We start from the raw sequence: 18,703 nt of genomic DNA, 5'->3' as shown, positions 1-18,703 counted from the left end.
CTCTTACTGGCTTTGATAGATGATAGATACACGGAAATTCTAATGCAGGTCATTTTCCCCTTTAGCTACTCCTTTTAATTTACTTTTAACAAACTTCCTTGATTTTATGTAGTGCTCTTTTCAACATTCACTGTGGCTGTGGTAAATTTATTTGGCCTTTTCATTTCTACAAGGGTATTGAATTTGAATATATTATGATAAAAATTCTGAAATGGTTCTTTGATACAGAAGTTCTGAAGAAGACCTGGTGCTCTGCATGGTCCAAATCAGAGGAGCTTCTGCAAGCTCTGATGAATGGCTCCATTTAATCATTTCTGTGGTCTAAAAGCTTAAGTTCTGCATAAGACCCTATCATAATATTTATCCAGTGCAGATATAAGAGAGCTCTCTCTTTACTCCTGCCTTCACAGCCTGTCTTATTTCCCCTACCATGGCACAGGCAGCTATCCTGGTCTTTTTACTGCCAGCAACAAAGAACCAGGATACAGGGAAACTTGAAACCTGTATTTTCAGGCTTCAAGGACTTAGAGCAGAGCAGTTGCTCCTTTTGATTAATTTCCTGTAGCTTATTGATTTGAAGAACCTAAAGAATTGGTAACCAGTGAGCTGTTATGTTATGCTCCTACCTCTGTGGCTCCAAAGGTATCTATTCCTATCCTCCTCTGTCCTGGTGAGTTCTTCTGCCTTAAGGTTTTAAAGTTTTGAACTGTTTTTCCTGAGTCTGAAGCATATTCTGTTAATGAACAAAATAAAAAACATAGATTACTATATGGTAGTCCAGATGCCTGGATAACAGCAGAAAGCAAGTTAGGAACTGTATGGGGAGTAGGTCTAAACATTTGAGTTCCAGTTGACTTTTATGTTGTTACCTAACATTCTCTAGCTGCTTTTAAGCCCAGTAGCTCAGTCCTGGCATAAGACACTGTTTTCTAGACACTGACAATCCAACTGTAACACTGCCATTCCAAATAATACCCTTTATCATAACTTGAAATTTATGATATTCTTGAACCCTGGCTATGCTTATAGTTTATATACTCACAGGTTTCAATTATACCAATTTCAATTATCAGAAAAAGACTGGTGTTGTTTTCTCAAATGGATATTGATATGTAAATAGATTTATAACAAGGCCAGTGAAATGCAGCATCAGTTGACAAATAGTTAGGTGTTCATTCCTTCTGCCTCTGGCCTGTTTGATTCCAGGTGTAGAGCATTTGCTGTCAACACCTTCAAGAGTTAATTAGGCTTGGGAACAAGTCACTTTCTCTCTACCAGATCCCTAATGCCAGCATGTCCCTTTTCTCTTATCCTTTGCTAGCTGGTTAAGCAGCAACCCCTCCAGCCTCCAAGAGAAGCATTTGCCAGAGACAAGGCTGCTTCTTAACAATCCCTAAGGCTACTGAGTCTTCTGGAGCCTCTTCTGCCTTTCTGATTCTGTCTGATACAAAGGCTCCATTACAGGGAACACTAGATGAATTTATTTACTGAATAAGTGCACTGAAAAGAAAAATATTATTCTATAAAAAAATGTTTGTACAGCACAGGTCTGAAGATAATCTTCCATTATCTGTAGATAATCTGCCACTTTGCAAATTTAAAAGTAATGGGCACACTATAGTTACCTTTATATTAAATTATATTTCCCTGTTTATGATGATAGACTAATAAACTGAAGCAGCTTCTTCCTTTTTAGGTTTTCTGATTCTCAAGCACCAAAAAGGAAACGCAGACAACCATCCTCCAACAAGGGTGAGGTTGGGATATGGGAAAGAAAAGATGCTGCAGCAATTGGTAATGTCAGGCTAAATTAGCCACTGGATTGAGGCAACCAAACAGAGAGGTCAAAATAGTATGGGAATGTACAACTAAATAACAGCACGCAGGAAGTCAAGGAAAAAGAATGAAAGTGCAGTGAGTATAAAAATTGGATGAAAGATGAAAAAGCCCAATACGGTCAGAGAAAGCAAAAAAATTATTTCTTTTTAAACTTCAGACTTTTTTTCCTCACTGAATACACTGCAGATTTCTCAAAGCTGAGGAGTTTGCCTCAAAAGCAAAAGATACAGAGGCAGGTAAATAGAATTTTCCCAGACATGCTGACCCATTTCCTATTTCTACACAAGACTGAAGTATAACTTGCAAGGACAAAAAGCCAACCCAACCCTCATGGAAACTTTGCTTTGGAAAAAATACAGTATGTCTGAATCAAGGTAGTTTTAAATTACTATTTTTTCACTGATGAGTGAGTGCCAAACTTTTCTCTTTCACAGAGGGATTCCACACCCGAGGAAGAAGTGGCTTGATCATAGTAACCCACAACCTTATTGGAAAAGTTGTGGTCAGCTTTCACACTTGTTCCCTTTCTTAACATCTCTGTCCTGTGAAGATATGTTGTTTTCCTCACCCTAAGGCAGACTAAACCTTGAAGAGCTTGAAAAACAGTAGTATTCCAGAATTCAGTATTTTGTATCTACTTAACCCCAGTACTGCTGTAAAAATAGAAGCTTGTGGGACAGGACTCATCTGGAATCTGGTCTTTTTTGTTCCTCTCACTTTTATTTTTATTAAGTACAGCAAAAAGGAGTTTGAGCCACTTCCAGCTGATATACTCGGTCAATACCTGATGTTTTGTAGATCGAGCATCGCAATTTATACAAAATTAAAAGGAGGTTGTTTGCTGCGCAGTGTTTTCCAAGCAGACTGAGCCGAAGCCTAGCCCTGTGCTTTTCACTGAATTGCAGAACCTGTCTCTGGCCTCCACCAGAGGCCTGAGCTTACAGTTCTCCTGCTCCCCTACTCCGGGTTTTGCCCAAGAGAACGCTGCGCTTCCCGCAACTGCTCCGCGCCTGCAGCGCCAGTGAAGACGACAGCCCCGCTGTGCTTGACAGCATCAACAGGCAGCAGCTGCACGGTGTCTGTCCCAGAACATTTCCAAGCCAAGGCATTCTCTCAGGAGCTGCGGATTTCCCCTCGCACACGGAGGCCGCCGCTCCCTGCCGCTGGATGCCCGCCGAGCCCCCGGCGACAGCGCTGCCGCTTCGGGCCCGAGCCGCTGCTCATCCCTCAGGACGAGGCCGGAGCGCGGCGGGGTCGCGGCTGCCCGGAGCCAGACGGAACCTTCTGCTGGCGCCCCGCTCCCTCAAGCGGCCGCCGCCACCTTCCGGAACCGCAGCTCGGCGCTGGCCCGGCGGAGCAGAACCGGTTCGGCCGGCGATCCCCTCGACTGCTGCCGGCAGGGGGCTGACGGTACGAGGCGGGGCCCGGCGGCCGCTCCGCCTCCCTCCTCGGGGATGCCGGGATGTTTACGGGCCCAGCAGGAGCAGCGGGGGGCGGAGAGGAGGTCGGGGCCGCTGCGGCTGCCCGAGCCGCCCGCCGGGAACCCCGCTAGGCGCCCGCGGCCAGCTCCGGCCCGGCCCGGCCCGGCCCCGGGCCTGAGGCGCTGGAGAAGCCGGGGAGGAGAGAAAGCCGGTTCCGGGCCCCCCGCGCCTCAAGAAGGCTGAGCCAGGCTTCCCGGTGAGCGGAGTAGGGGCGGGGCGGGCGGTGTGGGACCGGGACCGGGGCCGTGGCGGGGGTCCCGGCGGCCGTACTTTCGGTCCGGGAGGCTCTTTCCCCGCCGCTCAGCACGGGCGGCTGCCGCGGTCCCGCCTCCCCCCTCCTCCCATTGGTGTCCGGGGCTCTCTCTCGCATCGCCATTGGGTGCGGCAGCTGCCGCTCCGCCCGCCGTAAGGGGAGGGAGCGGTGTGGGACTGGAAGCGACAAACTTTCTGCGGCGCACCGAGGGGGCGGGATGGCCGTGGCCGGACCCGAGGGGAGAGCGGCGTTACCTGCGCCTCGCACCGGGGTATCGCCGCCCGCCCGCCCGCCTGCCTGCCTGCCGCTCCGTTGCCCGAGGGGCAGGACGGGCCGGTGTAGAGGAGCTGAGGCGTTAGTGGGGCGGTCTGGGAGGTGGCTTCCTGAGGGCTGTGGTGGCGTTTCGGTCGTCCTCGCTGCGGAGCTCGGTTGCTGCCGTCGAGAGACGAGTGGGCGGCCGGGAACCTGCCGGGCAGTGGCCTGGACCCGGCCACCCTCAGCAGCCTCTTAGGCTGCCCGCGGTCTGGCCGCCGTGCCCTCTGTCCCTGGGTGGATTCCTCGGGTTAGTGCCAGCAGCGGAACTTTTTTCCTTGATGTTTTTCGTCGTTTCCGACGTGTTTTTTCCAGGCTCCTCTGCCCTCCCCTGACCTGGTGTCGGGCAGATGTTCCCGGCGCAGCCGAGGTGGACAAGCCCCGTCTCGAGGTTTTAGCAAATCGCTGAGTAAAAACAGCGTTGTCACTTGGAGCCGCGGCCCTGTGGTAGCGAGTCGAGAGAGCCCCTCTCTCTCTCTCCCTCCCTCCCTCCCTCCCTCCCTCCCGCTCGGGCAGCCGCCTCCGGCTGGGGCGGACAGAGGGGATGCCCGACCCTGAGGGTCAGTTCTGCAGGTACCAGCGTTTCCTCCCGTGGCTGCTGGGCTGGGCTTGCCTTCCCTCCCTGCTTGGTGAAGCTCCCAGCTGGTGGCATTCCAGTAGCTGTACGAGGCGATGAGGAACTGAGGCCTGGTGGGAAACGCTGGCAGCCTGGCATCCTCCAGCTGCTGGGGTTTTGTATTTTTTCTTACCTGTGCCTCACTGTTGTCCCTGCCCTGTCCCTCTCTGCTTCTCTGTTGAAGTAGCAGCCGATCTTGGTTATACTACTGGTGGTCCTGAATTCCATTGTCTGTATGAACTATACCTGGTTGGCTTTAAGGTGCAGCAGTTCAGAATATTGTTCTTTGGGTGAAATGTGCTTTGTTTTGCTCTGCATTTCATAAGGAGCTTCATCCCTGCTTGAATGGTATAACTACTTATGTTAAACCTACCCCCAATAAAAGATTAGGAGGTGTGTGTGCATTGAATCACACAAACATCTGAATTCTGATATTTGGAAAAAGTAGTTCTTAGTGTTTTTCACTTTTGCATCAACTGAATAGCAAACTTTTGTTACCCTTGATAGCACCATTTTCTCAGATTGCAATGGCAGTGTCACTTCCTAGGAAAGGTCACATAGGCAGAAGTAATTTTGCTGAATGTACTGGATATATTTCCAGTATAAAGTTGTATTACAAGCTTGAGATGCAGAAATTGCAGTGAATGATATGTTAATCTGTAAGGCAGACACTTTGGATCATTAGATGTCAAGAGGTTATTTGCAGCTCTGCTAAATCAGGAAAAGTTTAAAAGTATTTTACGCTCAAGGCTATCTAGGGGACAGTGTTGCAGTGCTGTAGAAATGTCTGCATTTGAAATTTTAGACTCAAGCTGTTTTGAGAGCGATAAAATGCAGTAGAAACAGGCATTAGTTCATGAGCTATGGAAAACTTAGGCAGGGAAAGTTTTGTTGTAGAGGAAAGAGGGGAAACTTGCAAGCAGTGCCTGACAGCTTCAAAGTGAAAACTCACAGCCCTTCAGGTTTGTTTATTTATTTCCTCTTTGATACAGGAAGAGAAAACATACTAAGAACACTCTTTATTAAAGTTCAAAACTTGAAGGTATGTTTAGAAGTATCTCATGTTTGGGTAGACTTCTAAAAGCATGCTTAGAGAGTTTCACTGTGAAGGTGGAGGTAAAGGTAGCCTGTATCACACGTGTCCTGTATTCAGCATACAGGCTAGTATGAAAAAAAATAATCTGAGAATAAATCAAGGCTTTCTAGCCAACTAAAATTTTTTTTTTGTTTTTTGAGTGACTTACCATAGTGTCTTTCAGGGTGTACAGGAGTTAGACAAGTAGAATCTCATCCCCACCATGGAAATGTATTTCCAAAGAAGAAAAAAGCCTGTCCTTCTAGAGTTCATCTGAAGGCTTGTGAGCATATGAAAAACTCAAATGAGAAACAGAGTCCAGTAAGTCAGTTGCTTATTGTATTGTGACCTGTGGTATCTTCTGAATTGTAAGACTGAGCCATATAGCCCACCCATACTTCTAATTTTTTTGTGCTTAGTTGTGCAAAACATAGCCAGTCCTGGATTCAGAGACAATTTGATGAAGCAGTCATGTATGCAAAGAAACCCCATTTTAATAAACTTAGTACAGTATCCTGCAATTGCACTTGTCTACCTTCAGTTGTATCAACATTGATGCCCTATTGCCTTCTGAAGTTTGAAGTTGTTCCAAACATCTGTGCTATATGGATGAGTTCATATTACCTTGGAAAGTCTCCTGGGAAATGTCAAACTGCAATAACTTCTTCTCTGCCTCAAGGGGATTTTTTTTTTTTTTAATTATTTGGGGCTTATCCAAAAATCCCCTCAGATTCCTAAGGAGTATTGCTTAGGAATGCTGTGTGTGTGTGTGTATATGTGTGTGTTTTGTGCAGGTTAATACTTCGGGTAGCTATAGGAGTTACCTGACTAATTTCCAGGGAATTTGTTCTGTTTAGCTACGTGTCATGTGTTTTGCAACAGAGATGAAAATAACTGAGCAAAATACCAAAGAGGTGATAAGGGCAGCCTTTAGATCATCATACAGTGAGCAGTCATATTAAAACTTGATCTCACATAGTTAATCTTGAGATAGTAGTGAGTTCTAGCTGTTGATTCTAGGTGACAAAGTAAATTGACTGTTTGCATCATCTGGCATTTGAGAGTTTTCATTCATGCCTCTTTGGATTATTCTGTTTGAAATTATTTGTGACAAAGTTGTTGCTGTCTTATTTATTAGCTAGATCTGTGTTGGACCAGAGTGATTACTATAAAATGTCAAAAAAGTACATTTAAAGCTTGTGGATTAGAGCCTTGCTGAAATCTTTGGAAGAGGTTTGAGTTTGGGGCTGTGAAGTGCTGGTGAACCAGTCTTTTTCAGTTAATCTTCTGTTATCAGTGTATAAAGTTTACAAAATCATTGATTGCTTGAAAGCTGGAAGGCAAAAATTCTACAAACTCGTGGTGGGAAAATACACAGCATTCTGCCCTGTAGAGGCCCTTCCTCTTTACCCTTTTCGTCCTCCTCTGAGAGCAGAGCCAAAAAAGGAGTTGTCTTTGCAGCAGTGAACTTCCAGTACTTGCCCAGACTGAGATTCATAACTGTGTGTTAGGTATGTGGGCTTCTTGGGAAGCTCATGGAGCTAAGTAGGACTTCAGAGCAGTGCAGATGATCATTGAGGATACTCCAGAAACAGGAATGGATCTTGCATGTTTTAGCCTGTGGTGGCTCAATGTAAAATGCAGAAACAGCTGGGAGCTTGAGCTTTGGCCTGCCTATGAAGTGAGTGTGCTGGATGCCAGCTGCTTTGCTTCTGGACCTGGGGATCCTGGATTACTTGCTGCTCTCATGCAAGATTTCATTATTCAGAGGAAGTTGGAGGAGCATAGAAAACCTGTTAAATGTGGCTGGCATTTCTTTTCTGTGAAGTGCTTCAGTGGTTTTGATATCTTTGGGGTGTCACAGATTTTAAGGTCCATCCTAAGATAATTTTTTTGCAACTTGTGAACGTGCAACTAACACCTGCAGAATATCAGAAAGTGTTGTCTTGCACTGATTTCTAGGATATTTAGATGTTTCTTTAAGTTGTATGTGGAACTAATTGTTAAATGTGTTGTATTTCACCTGTAGCAATGTGGATATTACCAGTCATGATTGAGGCACAGCTGTGTGCAGCCAGCCTTCCAAACTGTGTGGTTTTCTTCCCTGTGCCTAATAACACTGGGTTTGTCTGACAATGCTCCCAGTCTTTTGTCCTGCATCTTTTTTAACTCTTGTGTGAAGCTCAGATGTTTACACCTTTAGGAAATATCTTTATGAATAATTTATTTTTACAGATGCATTCAAAACCATCCCTTAGTAAGGAAAAGGTCTCTTCGTCTCCCTCCTTGCCAACTGGAGTTGGGAGGTTTTGGGGCTGGCATAATTTGTTTCTGAATCATGCATTAGTTTCCTTTCTCTGAATTTTTTTTGCACTTTCATTTCTCTGGCTTTACCCTTCTGCTTGTTTTGTTTCCTTTTTCTACTTTCCAGCAGCCTATTTTGTTGGCAAAACTCTTGGCATTGAATTAATTGCCTTCTTTCTGTGCTGGCTTTCCTGTCATAGTTATTTTCAGTACTTGTGAGCATCCCTACCTGAGGATGAAGCAAAATGGAATGTGGTGAGCTAATGTGCACTAGTGCATTGTTGCCAGAAGGGAGGAGTTTCTCTTTCTTCTATAATACCTTTCCTACATCTTCCATCTTTAAACTTCCCCTCCTTACATTTTTTTCTGGCATTCAGTAGGAGTGATGTGGCTGAGCCAGGGGGTCACCTGGTGTTAGCACAGTCCTGCTCTTGCTGACACAACTCTTGCAGGGCATTGATTTAGCTTGCTGCTTGCAGAACATAAACCCAGCTGCATAAGGGAATTAAGTCAGGAAAGATCCAGTGAGTTCTGAGATAGCTATGCAGGATCATGTGGCAGAGAAAAGCAAGACCCTTGGTGTCACTAAGCTGTTAGAGTAGCTTGTGTAATTTCTCATTAGAAGTATAATTTTACTTATTAGTAAAAGGGTGGCTCTCCCCCCAGGTAGGTTTTCCTGCCTGTTGTTTGCCATCACAGTTGTGTGCTTGGCCCTGCAATAGCAAGTTTCAGGGAAACTGAACTGAACTGTAAAAAGGGACTTTTTGTCACGATTGGTGTCAAATTACCTTACCAGGAGTCCTGGTAGCTACAGGACCCTCCCCGGAAGAACGAAGGTCCAGGAGGCATGGCTGAAGGCAAGGGAAGCAGCATTGCTTAATCTGTTCATGCTGTCTTAGAACCACGTCCTTACAGAGGCAGTAACACAGTGGAGAGTGATTTGTGCTGAGGATTTGCTTTCTTGATAGTACTGTGGTTTGATACCTGGTTGCCTGCAGGATTTTTCACTATGACTTGATCACAGTCCACAAATGTCCTTTCCAACTGGCTGTGCAGTATGAAGGAATGGGTTATCAGATTCCTTTCCAGGTGAATAGAAGTTAAATGCAAATGTGAAAGCCAGCTGCCTGAGCAGTTCCCATTCCTATTTGTTCTTCAGTTCATACGAAATATAAACAAAGGCTTCAAAAAAGGGCAAGTCAGCACATGTGCAGCCCTTTGGGAGCATCTAGCAAGGTAAGCAATCTACCCGAGTGACAGCATTGGAGAGGGAGAGGTAAACAAAATTGTGCAAATGGATGAAGAGGCAGGGAAGTGGACTTGGGAAGCAGGAGAACTTGGACCTGAAGATTAAAGTCAGACAGCACTGACTGAGAGCCAACCCTTAGTAGTTGGGGAATGGCAGTGACTGGCACCTGTGTTTCTGGGGTTGGAAAATATGCCTGATAAATAGGGACAGGTGGGTGAGAAGATAAGAACCTCAGTGTATTCCCTTAATTTTTTGTAAGTAGATTTTATTTGTGTATGGTTACTTCTGCTGTTGCAAGATTGGCTCAGCCCAGTTTAACTGGCTTGTGTGTGTTGGTTTTGTTTTGGTTTTTATATTTTTTTGTTTTTTCATAGAATCTTAGAGTTGGCTGCATTGGAAGGGACCTCAGAGATTTTGGTAGTATATTAAAAAAATGCAGGCTTTTAGAAGCTGTTTCTAACATTAAAAATAATCCTACTTCTGCATATATATCTATATTCAATCACTTTAAGTTCTTTAGAAGCTGCAAATACATCTTTTTTCTGATGTAGGTAATTCTGCAGAGAATTTTACAGTTTTTCGTATTTTAGAAGACTTTTTTTGACAATATGAGGCAAATATTTCCTTTTTACCACTTCCAGCTAATAGTAAGTAATCTGTACGTACACATGTATAGGTGTGTATATGCATAACCTGTAAATAAATAGCCACAGGCATGTATATATGTGCATGCATATTTATGTATTTCTATACATATACATTAACATGCATGCATGTGTGTGTATTTATGTATCTATACTAATTGGGATGAATGACAGATTTTAGTGTGCTAATGAGTAACCTGGTCTTCCAGTCTTGAGTTTGCTTTGTCCCTTGCTGATTGTCTTGGCAGAGTTTAAATGAGTATCAACTTAAATGCATTTTGCTTTATTAATGTATATATTTAATTTAGCTGTTGATAGAGTGAAGAAAAATATTATCAACCATTGTGGTATTTATTTGGTGTGTATATATAAGATACTTGTTCATTGAATAAATGAATAATTTAAATAATCAGCAACATTGCAGTACACTATAATTTAAATAACTCGCTAATGCTGACTTTGTTACATCATGGATTGTTGGTTTGCTTGTGCTTTTTGGGGTACTGATATGCAGGATGTGTATAAAGGCTTTGGACATGTTAGTGTTCTGAGACCTGCTTTTGAGATACTGTATGCAGGTTGTTGTTTTGTAAGTATTTCCTCATCCCTAGTTAAAATATTATCTATGAAACAGAAGTGACTTCCACTTTGCAAATAAAATGTTCCTATTATGACCTCAAAATATAGGTGTTTCTCCTCTTCAATTGCTTATGCAGAGCAACAGAAAAAAATTGACTTTTTAATATTAGGACTTATGACAGATTTAGATTGCAGTTTAGTTTGCTGTATTGGACATGACTTCTGACATCCCATTTCTTTGTAAAACACGTAGCTGTGCTGCCATTTAATGTAATATGAATAATAAAGTCAGGATGCTCGTTTTACAGCTGCCAATACTCTCTGGCTTCGTCCAGGAGTTTCCCTGAGTGACCCCTGAGCCCCTGCTTTTAAAACCACTTTGAATATTTTTAAACTGCAGCGTGGATCCTGGCTGCCAGTGCTGAGTGGGTGCTGAAGAGAAGGACCTGGCAAAGTCTGGGAATGGTTTGACCAGGGAGCAGTTCCCTCCAAAAGCTGACTTGCTTTCCTGAGGAGAGTTAAAGAAGGACTGTTAAGGCAGTGTATTTAATAAAGCAGTAGGATGCCTGTTTCTTAACCTGCTGCCATCAAGATTAAGGTCCAAGCTGTTTTTGTGGTGTTAGTAAGGAAGAAAGTGTATCTCCTGCCAAAAAGTTCATGGCCTTCATTTAAGGAGCAGAGAATTGCAGTTACATCAGAGAGCAGAGCTGGAACCAGACTGGCAGAGATTTCTGAGATTAACAGCCACGTGGTGCAATGGGTCATTATGACTTTTAGGTATGCAATAAGGCATTTAGAAATTTACATGCTTTTTTTATTTTTTTTTCTTTTTTTTCCCCCAGAGCACAGGGTGTTGAGTAGTTTGGTTTGTTGGTGGTTTGTTTGTTTGATTTTTTCCCATTACAACCAGGGTAGATAATTGAATGTTCTACCTGGGCTGTGCTTTTGGGTAGCTAAGAGGGAATGTGTGATACAAGCAGATGGCAGTATGCCTGTAACCTGTATTCTTACATGGAAACTTCTGTTATTATATGTCTTTTCTTCTCAAGTGATCTTTGAATTTACTTAGTAAAAGATAGTTAAAAAGTGTAGGGATCTAAAATTTATAATTTAAAATGTGTGTTACATACTGAAGAACCTAACTTGTTGACACCAAAAAGTAAATGTTAATGTATTAAATAGATAGTTGTTTCTGGAGGGCTTGGCTCTAACCTAACAAAAATAATATAATGGTTATAGTAAAAACTAAAAATATCTGCCTTAATTGACAGTGTAATCCAGAAGTAAACATAGTACATTCTGTCCTTTGTTAACAGCAGCTGAATCCACCCTGTCTCTGATCAGCACATGAGGAATGGTGGAACTTCTTGTTTAGCTGTTTTGGCAATTAAGTGGAGTAGTTACATCTCTGTTGTGCAGAAATAAACAAACCACCCAGGCTTTCAGATTCTCAGCAGACCTGTAACACACTGAATATTCTTTTAAGTTCATACTTTTAAAAAATAGAGCTGTTTCTTCTCTGACATTAATTACAGAATTGCCTTGCTTAAAAGCCAAAATGAACAAACAATAGCTTATAGCATGAAGCTAATGAGAACCATGTATCATCGAGACTAGTAACAATTGTATTTTTAACATTACATTGTATTTTTTTTGTTATTGTAGAACTACCATCTGTTAACTGAATAACGTTATTGCCTGAATAATGTAACTATATTTCAATGTGAGTGGTTTGTGGACCTGGAGCTATGAAAGGAGTTCTTAAAAAGCATGCATGAGATTAGGCTTTTCATTTATGCTTCTCTTGAAATAATGTCATTAGGTTCATAAAGACTTAGCTGCAAGACCTAAAGCCACAAGGATTTCAAGTTTTTCCCAGGTATCTTATTCTTTTAAAATATTTTTGAATGAAATGTTAGGGATGAGCTCTGGTCCCCTTTCAGGAGTAGGTCACAAACAATGGCATGGGTGGTCTCTAGCAGGTAGATGGAAACCTCCTGGTAAGCCAAGTGCTGATTGAGGCTTGTGAGCTGCTGTTGGGGTGTAGGAATGTGCCCTGGCCTTGTGGGCTACTGTGTTTTTTTGCATGATCTTCAGATATCTGGGCAGATACTGGAGAGCTTTAGCAGGTGCCAGGAAGGAAATGTAAAAGAATGGTGAGGCCTCAAGATACCGTGTTATTCCCAGTTGAGGCAGTTACAGGTTGATAAAGTGATTTACTGATAAGGATTTCACTTCCTTGTGCTGTATGGTGGGCTTAGGGCATGGGGTAAACTGTCTAGTAAGAGATTTGGTACACAGTTGCAATTTCATATGAAAAACTGTCTGTGTTGTCTGTATACCCCGGTGCTTCATCCTGCATCTTCTATGTGTAGGTGACACCTGCTATTTTGGTTGACTGAAAAATACAAATATTTAGAAGGCATTAGTAGTTAACTGAAACCCTTCTCATCCCTGCAAAGTATAGTTAAAAATGTAAGATTTAGTGCATATGATTGTGTTACTGTGATTGTTGTTGCATACAGGTTGGTCTAAATCCAAATGGTTTTCATCCTCAACATGAAAAAAGTAATCTTTGCAAGATAAATGATTCAGAGAGTGTCATTGTTCCTGTCTTTGCAAGTGGCATGGTGAAAGTGAAGAATCCTTTTCTTCTACAAGATCAGTGTGAGAGCATTTAAAAATGTCAGATTTTTGGCACTGTGAAAGTTTTGAGTGGTGGTGGTGTAGCTGGCCTGCTTCTCACTTCATCAGCTTTCTGTTTTCCATGAACCAATATATGTCATGGTGATGGATTTGCAGAAACATTTCATTGTGTTACTTGTTTAAAGAGGTGAGACACATGTCATATTTAAATGGTTTTTATTCACGTTTCAATTTTAAATAAGTTATGACTTCTTGGCAGTAGTTGTAGTGCCTTTTTGCCACAAATTTGAACTTGAAGACCGTCTTTGGAAGAGTAATAATTATTGTCTCAATTTGAAATATGATAAATATTATACTACTGTGTTTTGACCTTTGGAGTTTACTATCAATGTGAAAGGCATTCTTCATGTGAAAACAGTCTTCAAGCAGCAACATCTAATTCCTGCTTATGTTGAAAAACAGTACAAGAGATTAATTTTGCATCCTAGTATTTTTGAATGCTCAAAATGCCAAATTCTTCTAAAATACGGATTTATTATGCAGTCTTCAAAGACAGAAATGAGTTAAAAAAATAAAACGTTCCGTACATGAACAGAAAATACTAATTTCTGCCTTTCCTCTGCAAAAGCAACAACAAATCCAAAAGTTAATTAATCTGCCATGATTCCTATGGTGGAACATATTTGTTACCTCTTTAGTTTGTTTGCTTTTATTACAAAAGCAAGCCACAGAGGGCAGAGCTGCTGGCAGTGATAGTAGGACTTCTCCCTTTTCTGCCACCTCCCCACATTTCAAAAGAAAAAAATAAAATAATAATTAAAAAACAAAATAAAAGGAAAAAGACAAATTCCCAAACACTTCCAGTCAGTGCCTGTGATTGCTCAGATGACATGAAGGTATTATATAATACCTGAATCAACATACATAATCTAAGCATTTCAGCCTAGACTTTGTTAGTCTTGCATTAATATCTGCAGTATATGAAGAGTTCTGTATTTACTTTTTTTCCCCAGAGATTTTGAAACAAATGCTTGTAACCCATAGGAATTATTTGTTGGAGCATTACATGGTCAGCATGCAGCCTAGTATGGAACCGTACTAGGAAAACACATTGCAAAGCTTCCAGTAGAAATCTCCATGATATTAAAATTAAATTAAAATTTTTAAAAAGGCCCTTCAGAAAAAAATTATTTGGTTCTTGAAGCGATAGAAAGATCTCTAGAGCAGGAAATGAGCAGAGGATTCCTTAAGATTGCCGTGCGTTCTTCCCCCAGAACTAGTGATAGCTGCACAATCCTCTTTGAATTTATCTCCAGAATTTAGGTGCTGTCCTGTGACAACAATTTAGTTCTCAATGCTGCTGTGTTAGGATTTCTTGCCTTTTGGGGGAGGTTGTATGGGGAATGCAGTAATTGTCAGGGTTTGGTGTACTGGAGCTGGCTGAGAGGTTGCCTTGCCAGTGGTGTGTGTGCAGCATGGATCCACCTGCTGTTCCCCCTCTCCCACCACCTTCATTCTGACAGTCTTAGAAATCTTTGCAATTCCTACTTCTTCTTTGCTTCTGACCTCAGCCTCATAATTTATTGTTTACTCTTGACCTGCCTGGAGCTGCTTGTTTGCATCTCTTGTACCTTTGGATTTATTATAGCTAATACTCAGACAAAACCCCAGAACGTCCCAAACCTTCTGCTTTACATAGAGCTACTAAGAATAGGAAGGCAAAGCTTTTGAGAGCATCTGATGGCTGTGGCTTGGGGTTACAAATAAATAATGGTACTGGAATGGTGTGGGAAGACTGCTTTAAATGGGGGAGTGGAAACAAATTGCTAATTATTTGTTTTGTTTATTCTGTCCACTGTTTAGTACCCTAGGGCAGCATATTGAGAAACTTTGTAAAGCTGCTTTATGGTTATTTCATCTAATAATGTTTTTTTGATAATGATGCTGTGAGTATTACAGCAGTACTGTGAACACAAGTTATTTTTTTGAGCTTCTTAACTATTTTGCAGTAGGCTTTGAAGAACATATCTGAGCTTTGCTGGTTTATGCTGACAGTTATTTTTTAACCTTTTTTAATATTCTCTAAAGAAACTATTGGGAAGATTTATTTTGTGTGTGTATTAGCAGAGATAATAGATTGTATTCTTTCATGCTGAACTGAAATCCTGTTTAGGAGATTTCTACTTATTCTAAAGAAATGTTTGTGAAAGGTAAATAGCTCTGTGTGCCAAATGACATGTTTGCAGTATTTGGAGTATATAGATTTATCACAATAAATATATCAGGAAATTCACTAATGCTAAAGATTAAGAGGTATCAGAAAAGTGTTTCATGTCAAAGCATTTCTAGGACTTTCAGAATTTGGAGCAGGAAATAAAAACAAATGGAAAAGAAAGAATAGTTTTATTATAGTCAGATAGGACACTTGTTCCTCTGAAGGCCTCGGCAGGTTTGAGCAGGCTCTAGGCAGACAGTTCATTTATGTTTGTTGAAAAAGTGGTTCAGGACTTCTGTCCTATTTATATAAAACTTCATTTCATTGCTTGCATTTGCAGCTGTCAGTGAACTTCCTGTAGTCCTCTTCTGAACAGAGGTGGCCCTGGTAGGCACTAGTGAAAAACTGGGTGCTGCACGTGCTCCACCTCAACATAATGTCCTGTAGCCTGAGAAGGGATTAGTTTAGCTGAGAAAAAACCTGCAGGAGCATTTGCATTTTTGTCTCTCCTGTTCTTTGTAATAATGGTTGTGCATATTTTGCAACCTTTATTATTGGTCAAAGACTTATCAAAGCCCTCTCTCTATCTTGGGAACTTGGCAGTCATCTTTCCTCCAATCTTAATGATGGGACGTGAGAGATTCAGAGTTGGGAACAGAAGCAAGTGCTCCTCATATTGCATGTCAAAGCCTTCTTAGTTGGCTTGTCAGATTGTAACAAGTATATGTGTTTAGCTTTTTTCTGTTTAGATAGAACTGTCCTTGCATATTCCCTAAACTCTACAGATAAATTAATGCAATGTGAACAGTATGCATGCTGCAGTTGTAATTCTGCTGATCTGGTGTTTCCCATGCTGCTCATAGGTCTAAGGTACTGGGCAGCAGATGATCTGTGTACTTGAACAAGTGATTGGTGTCTTTGAGGAACAATGAGGTGATGCAGGTTTTATTAGGCAGAGCAATTTCTCTGGATCAAGTAGTTTAATGCACAACTTTTAATAAGTTCAGATGTGTATAGTGTTTTATTTCATTTTATAGAATAGCTACACATATAAAACCCATCCTTTCCAAAACAGTGCTGGAATACTTAAATGTTGGTGAACTCAAGTATGCAAATGAGAAAATTAATTCTTAGTTCCTCTGGTGGTGTTCGTGGATCACAGATACAGATGGAATTTTGGTGTAATGACTGTGTCTCTCTCTTTTCAGGTCGTAAGGGACACTTTTATGTGATAGAATGGATGAACAGTCACAAGGCATGCAGGGGCCTACTGCTCCACCATTTCAGCCACAGGTACTTTTTTTTTTTTTAAACAGTTACTCAAGAGTAGATGCTACTATTTCTTAAATAGAAAAAGAGAGAAGTTAGGAAACTATTTCCTGCGGGGACAAAAAAAGGTGTCAACAGATAGAATGTATTCTAGCAGTGATCTTGAAATTAATTGAATGTCAGTCTTAGATTTCATGGAAAATAATTACTTTTCATTTTCTTCCTCCTACTACTTCACCAACTTTGAAGGTTGGGATTTGGAATGGGAGAAGGAAGCAAGGCTGAAGGCTGTTGTTTTCCTGAGAAATTGTGGGGTATTAAACACTGTTTTGAAACTGTATCAGAGTTACCATATTTATTTCAGACTTATCTTCAGCTTTCTCCTCCTACATCTCCATCAAATTAGTTCCATTGCGTGTTGAAACCAGGCAAGAAAAATTCCCAATAGCTTTAGTTCTGATAGAAAGAATATGCATAAAAACTTAATCTTTGGATATGTATTGATGGTACAAAATAAAGGATAAAGATTATCTGATAAGAGCTTTTTGACATTTTTAGGAGGCAATTGCTTGCAGAAGGTGCAAGAGCCAGTTGAGGAATACCCTAAAATCATTTATTGTGGTGACCATACCAAAGTAAAAGCTGGACAGTTCTTTGCAAAGCTGGAACATACCTTTTGTAATTTTCTTTTAACAGCATAGGTTATATGGCAGTTTATTTGTTCTACTAAAACTAAGGTGACTTCTAGATTGTGAAGCACAGTAAATTTACATTAGCCAGCTTTTCTTAGGTTTTAATAAAAACTTAGTGGGTTTATTATAGTTTTCTGTTTCCAAAAAACCCGAGACTTAATAGTATTTGTATCAGTGCAAAGCAGTTAGAAATTTAAGACCAATGTGTAGCTGTGCATACAGATATTCTGAGAAAATACATTTGTGATTTTGAAACAGAGATTTCCTAAAATTCACATTCTGCATATTGATATAACAAAGGGCCCCCATTATTATCACAAATTTTTTCCTTTCCTGACTAGAAACAGGAAAAGTGAACACAACTGATCAAGGTTTCTCTGTTTCTGGAAAACCTTCCCTAAATTTTCTGTTTGCTGACTACAAACAGGTTTCAAATTTCTTCGTATCTTTTGAGTATTTGAATATTTGTTTCTGATTCACAGAATCAACTTTTTGAGTACTAGTTCAATTTTAGGAATATTACTCTAACCTATGAATTCAGTTACTTAACTGAAATAAGTTTCTTTTCTTACTAGTAAAAAACACAGTTTTAGTTTTATTATTCCAAGTAATATGGCTCATCTGCATACTCTGGTAAACTAAGGACAGCCAAAAACAATACTGCTGTAACCAACTAAACACTTATTCTCATATATGGTTATCTGTCAAGCATTTTAGAATCACAGAATGCTAGACTGGCTAGGGTTAGATAGGACCTTAAAGATCATGGGGTATGACTGATTCTTCTTGAAATCAGTTACTGTGTAAACTTCACCAAGCATGATTTTTGTGATTTGATTTTTTTGAGACAAAAGGCTTTGGGTTGCTGGACCTGCATTAGAATAGTGACTGTTTTGCATTTCAAGAGATAGAGAATGGAAGCAAGCATGCTCTGATAATTGTTGTGTTCCCAGAGTAATATTAAAATAGTCATTCAGTGACTTTCTTGTCTTTAGACCAAATTGATTTATCTGTGATCCAGTTGCATCCTTTATGTCTTGCAAATTTCTCTGCTAACAGAGTGTGCTTATGGTGAAAACTAGTAATGAAGCTACTTAGTTAATTTTTTATACATTTAGGAAAAACTAAAAGCTAGACTTGAAAATACAACAGGTTACGAGCAAGAGGTGAGGTAGTGATTTATGAAGAATTGTATCAGGTTTTGATAAACCTGTGAAGCCCTTCTCTTATTATATTGTACAAACATATGCTGATATAGCAAATTAAATTACTCTGATCACTGAGAATTCTTGAGAGGCATGAGAATATTTAGCCAAACAGTATGATGTAGTAGTCCAAATTAGTCTGAAAACATCATTTCATAAAATTACAGAATAGTTGAGGCAGGAAGGAAACTCTGGAGGCCATCAGCCCATCTGATCGAGCAGGACCTCCAAGAGCAGATTTCCTGGGACCAGGTCCAGGATGCTTTTGAGTATGTCCAAGGAAGGAGACTTCACAACCTTCCTAAGCAAACTCTGCCCAGCATC

The 18,703-nt window shown here is 41.0% G+C and overlaps 1 protein-coding gene across 2 annotated transcripts in view; it reads left to right on the top strand.

Annotated features, from left to right (window-relative positions):
• Positions 1–3,290: 3,290 nt before the first annotated feature.
• Positions 3,291–18,703, top strand: part of NEK7 (NIMA related kinase 7) — a 69,491-nt gene continuing 54,078 nt past the window's right edge. The window contains exons 1-2 of one of the 2 annotated variants that reach the window (XM_071751040.1): positions 3,291–3,516; positions 16,422–16,506. In XM_071751040.1, the coding sequence (XP_071607141.1) occupies positions 16,450–16,506 (57 nt within the window). In that variant the 5' untranslated portion in view covers positions 3,291–3,516; positions 16,422–16,449. The remainder of the gene's footprint in view (positions 3,517–16,421; positions 16,507–18,703) is intronic. The other variant, XM_071751041.1, reaches the window with a different exon arrangement.

Source organism: Heliangelus exortis, chromosome 8 (assembly GCF_036169615.1).
Source record: "Heliangelus exortis chromosome 8, bHelExo1.hap1, whole genome shotgun sequence".
Classification (NCBI taxonomy): Eukaryota; Metazoa; Chordata; class Aves; order Apodiformes; family Trochilidae; genus Heliangelus; species Heliangelus exortis.
This window is presented reverse-complemented; position numbering and strand designations above follow the sequence as displayed.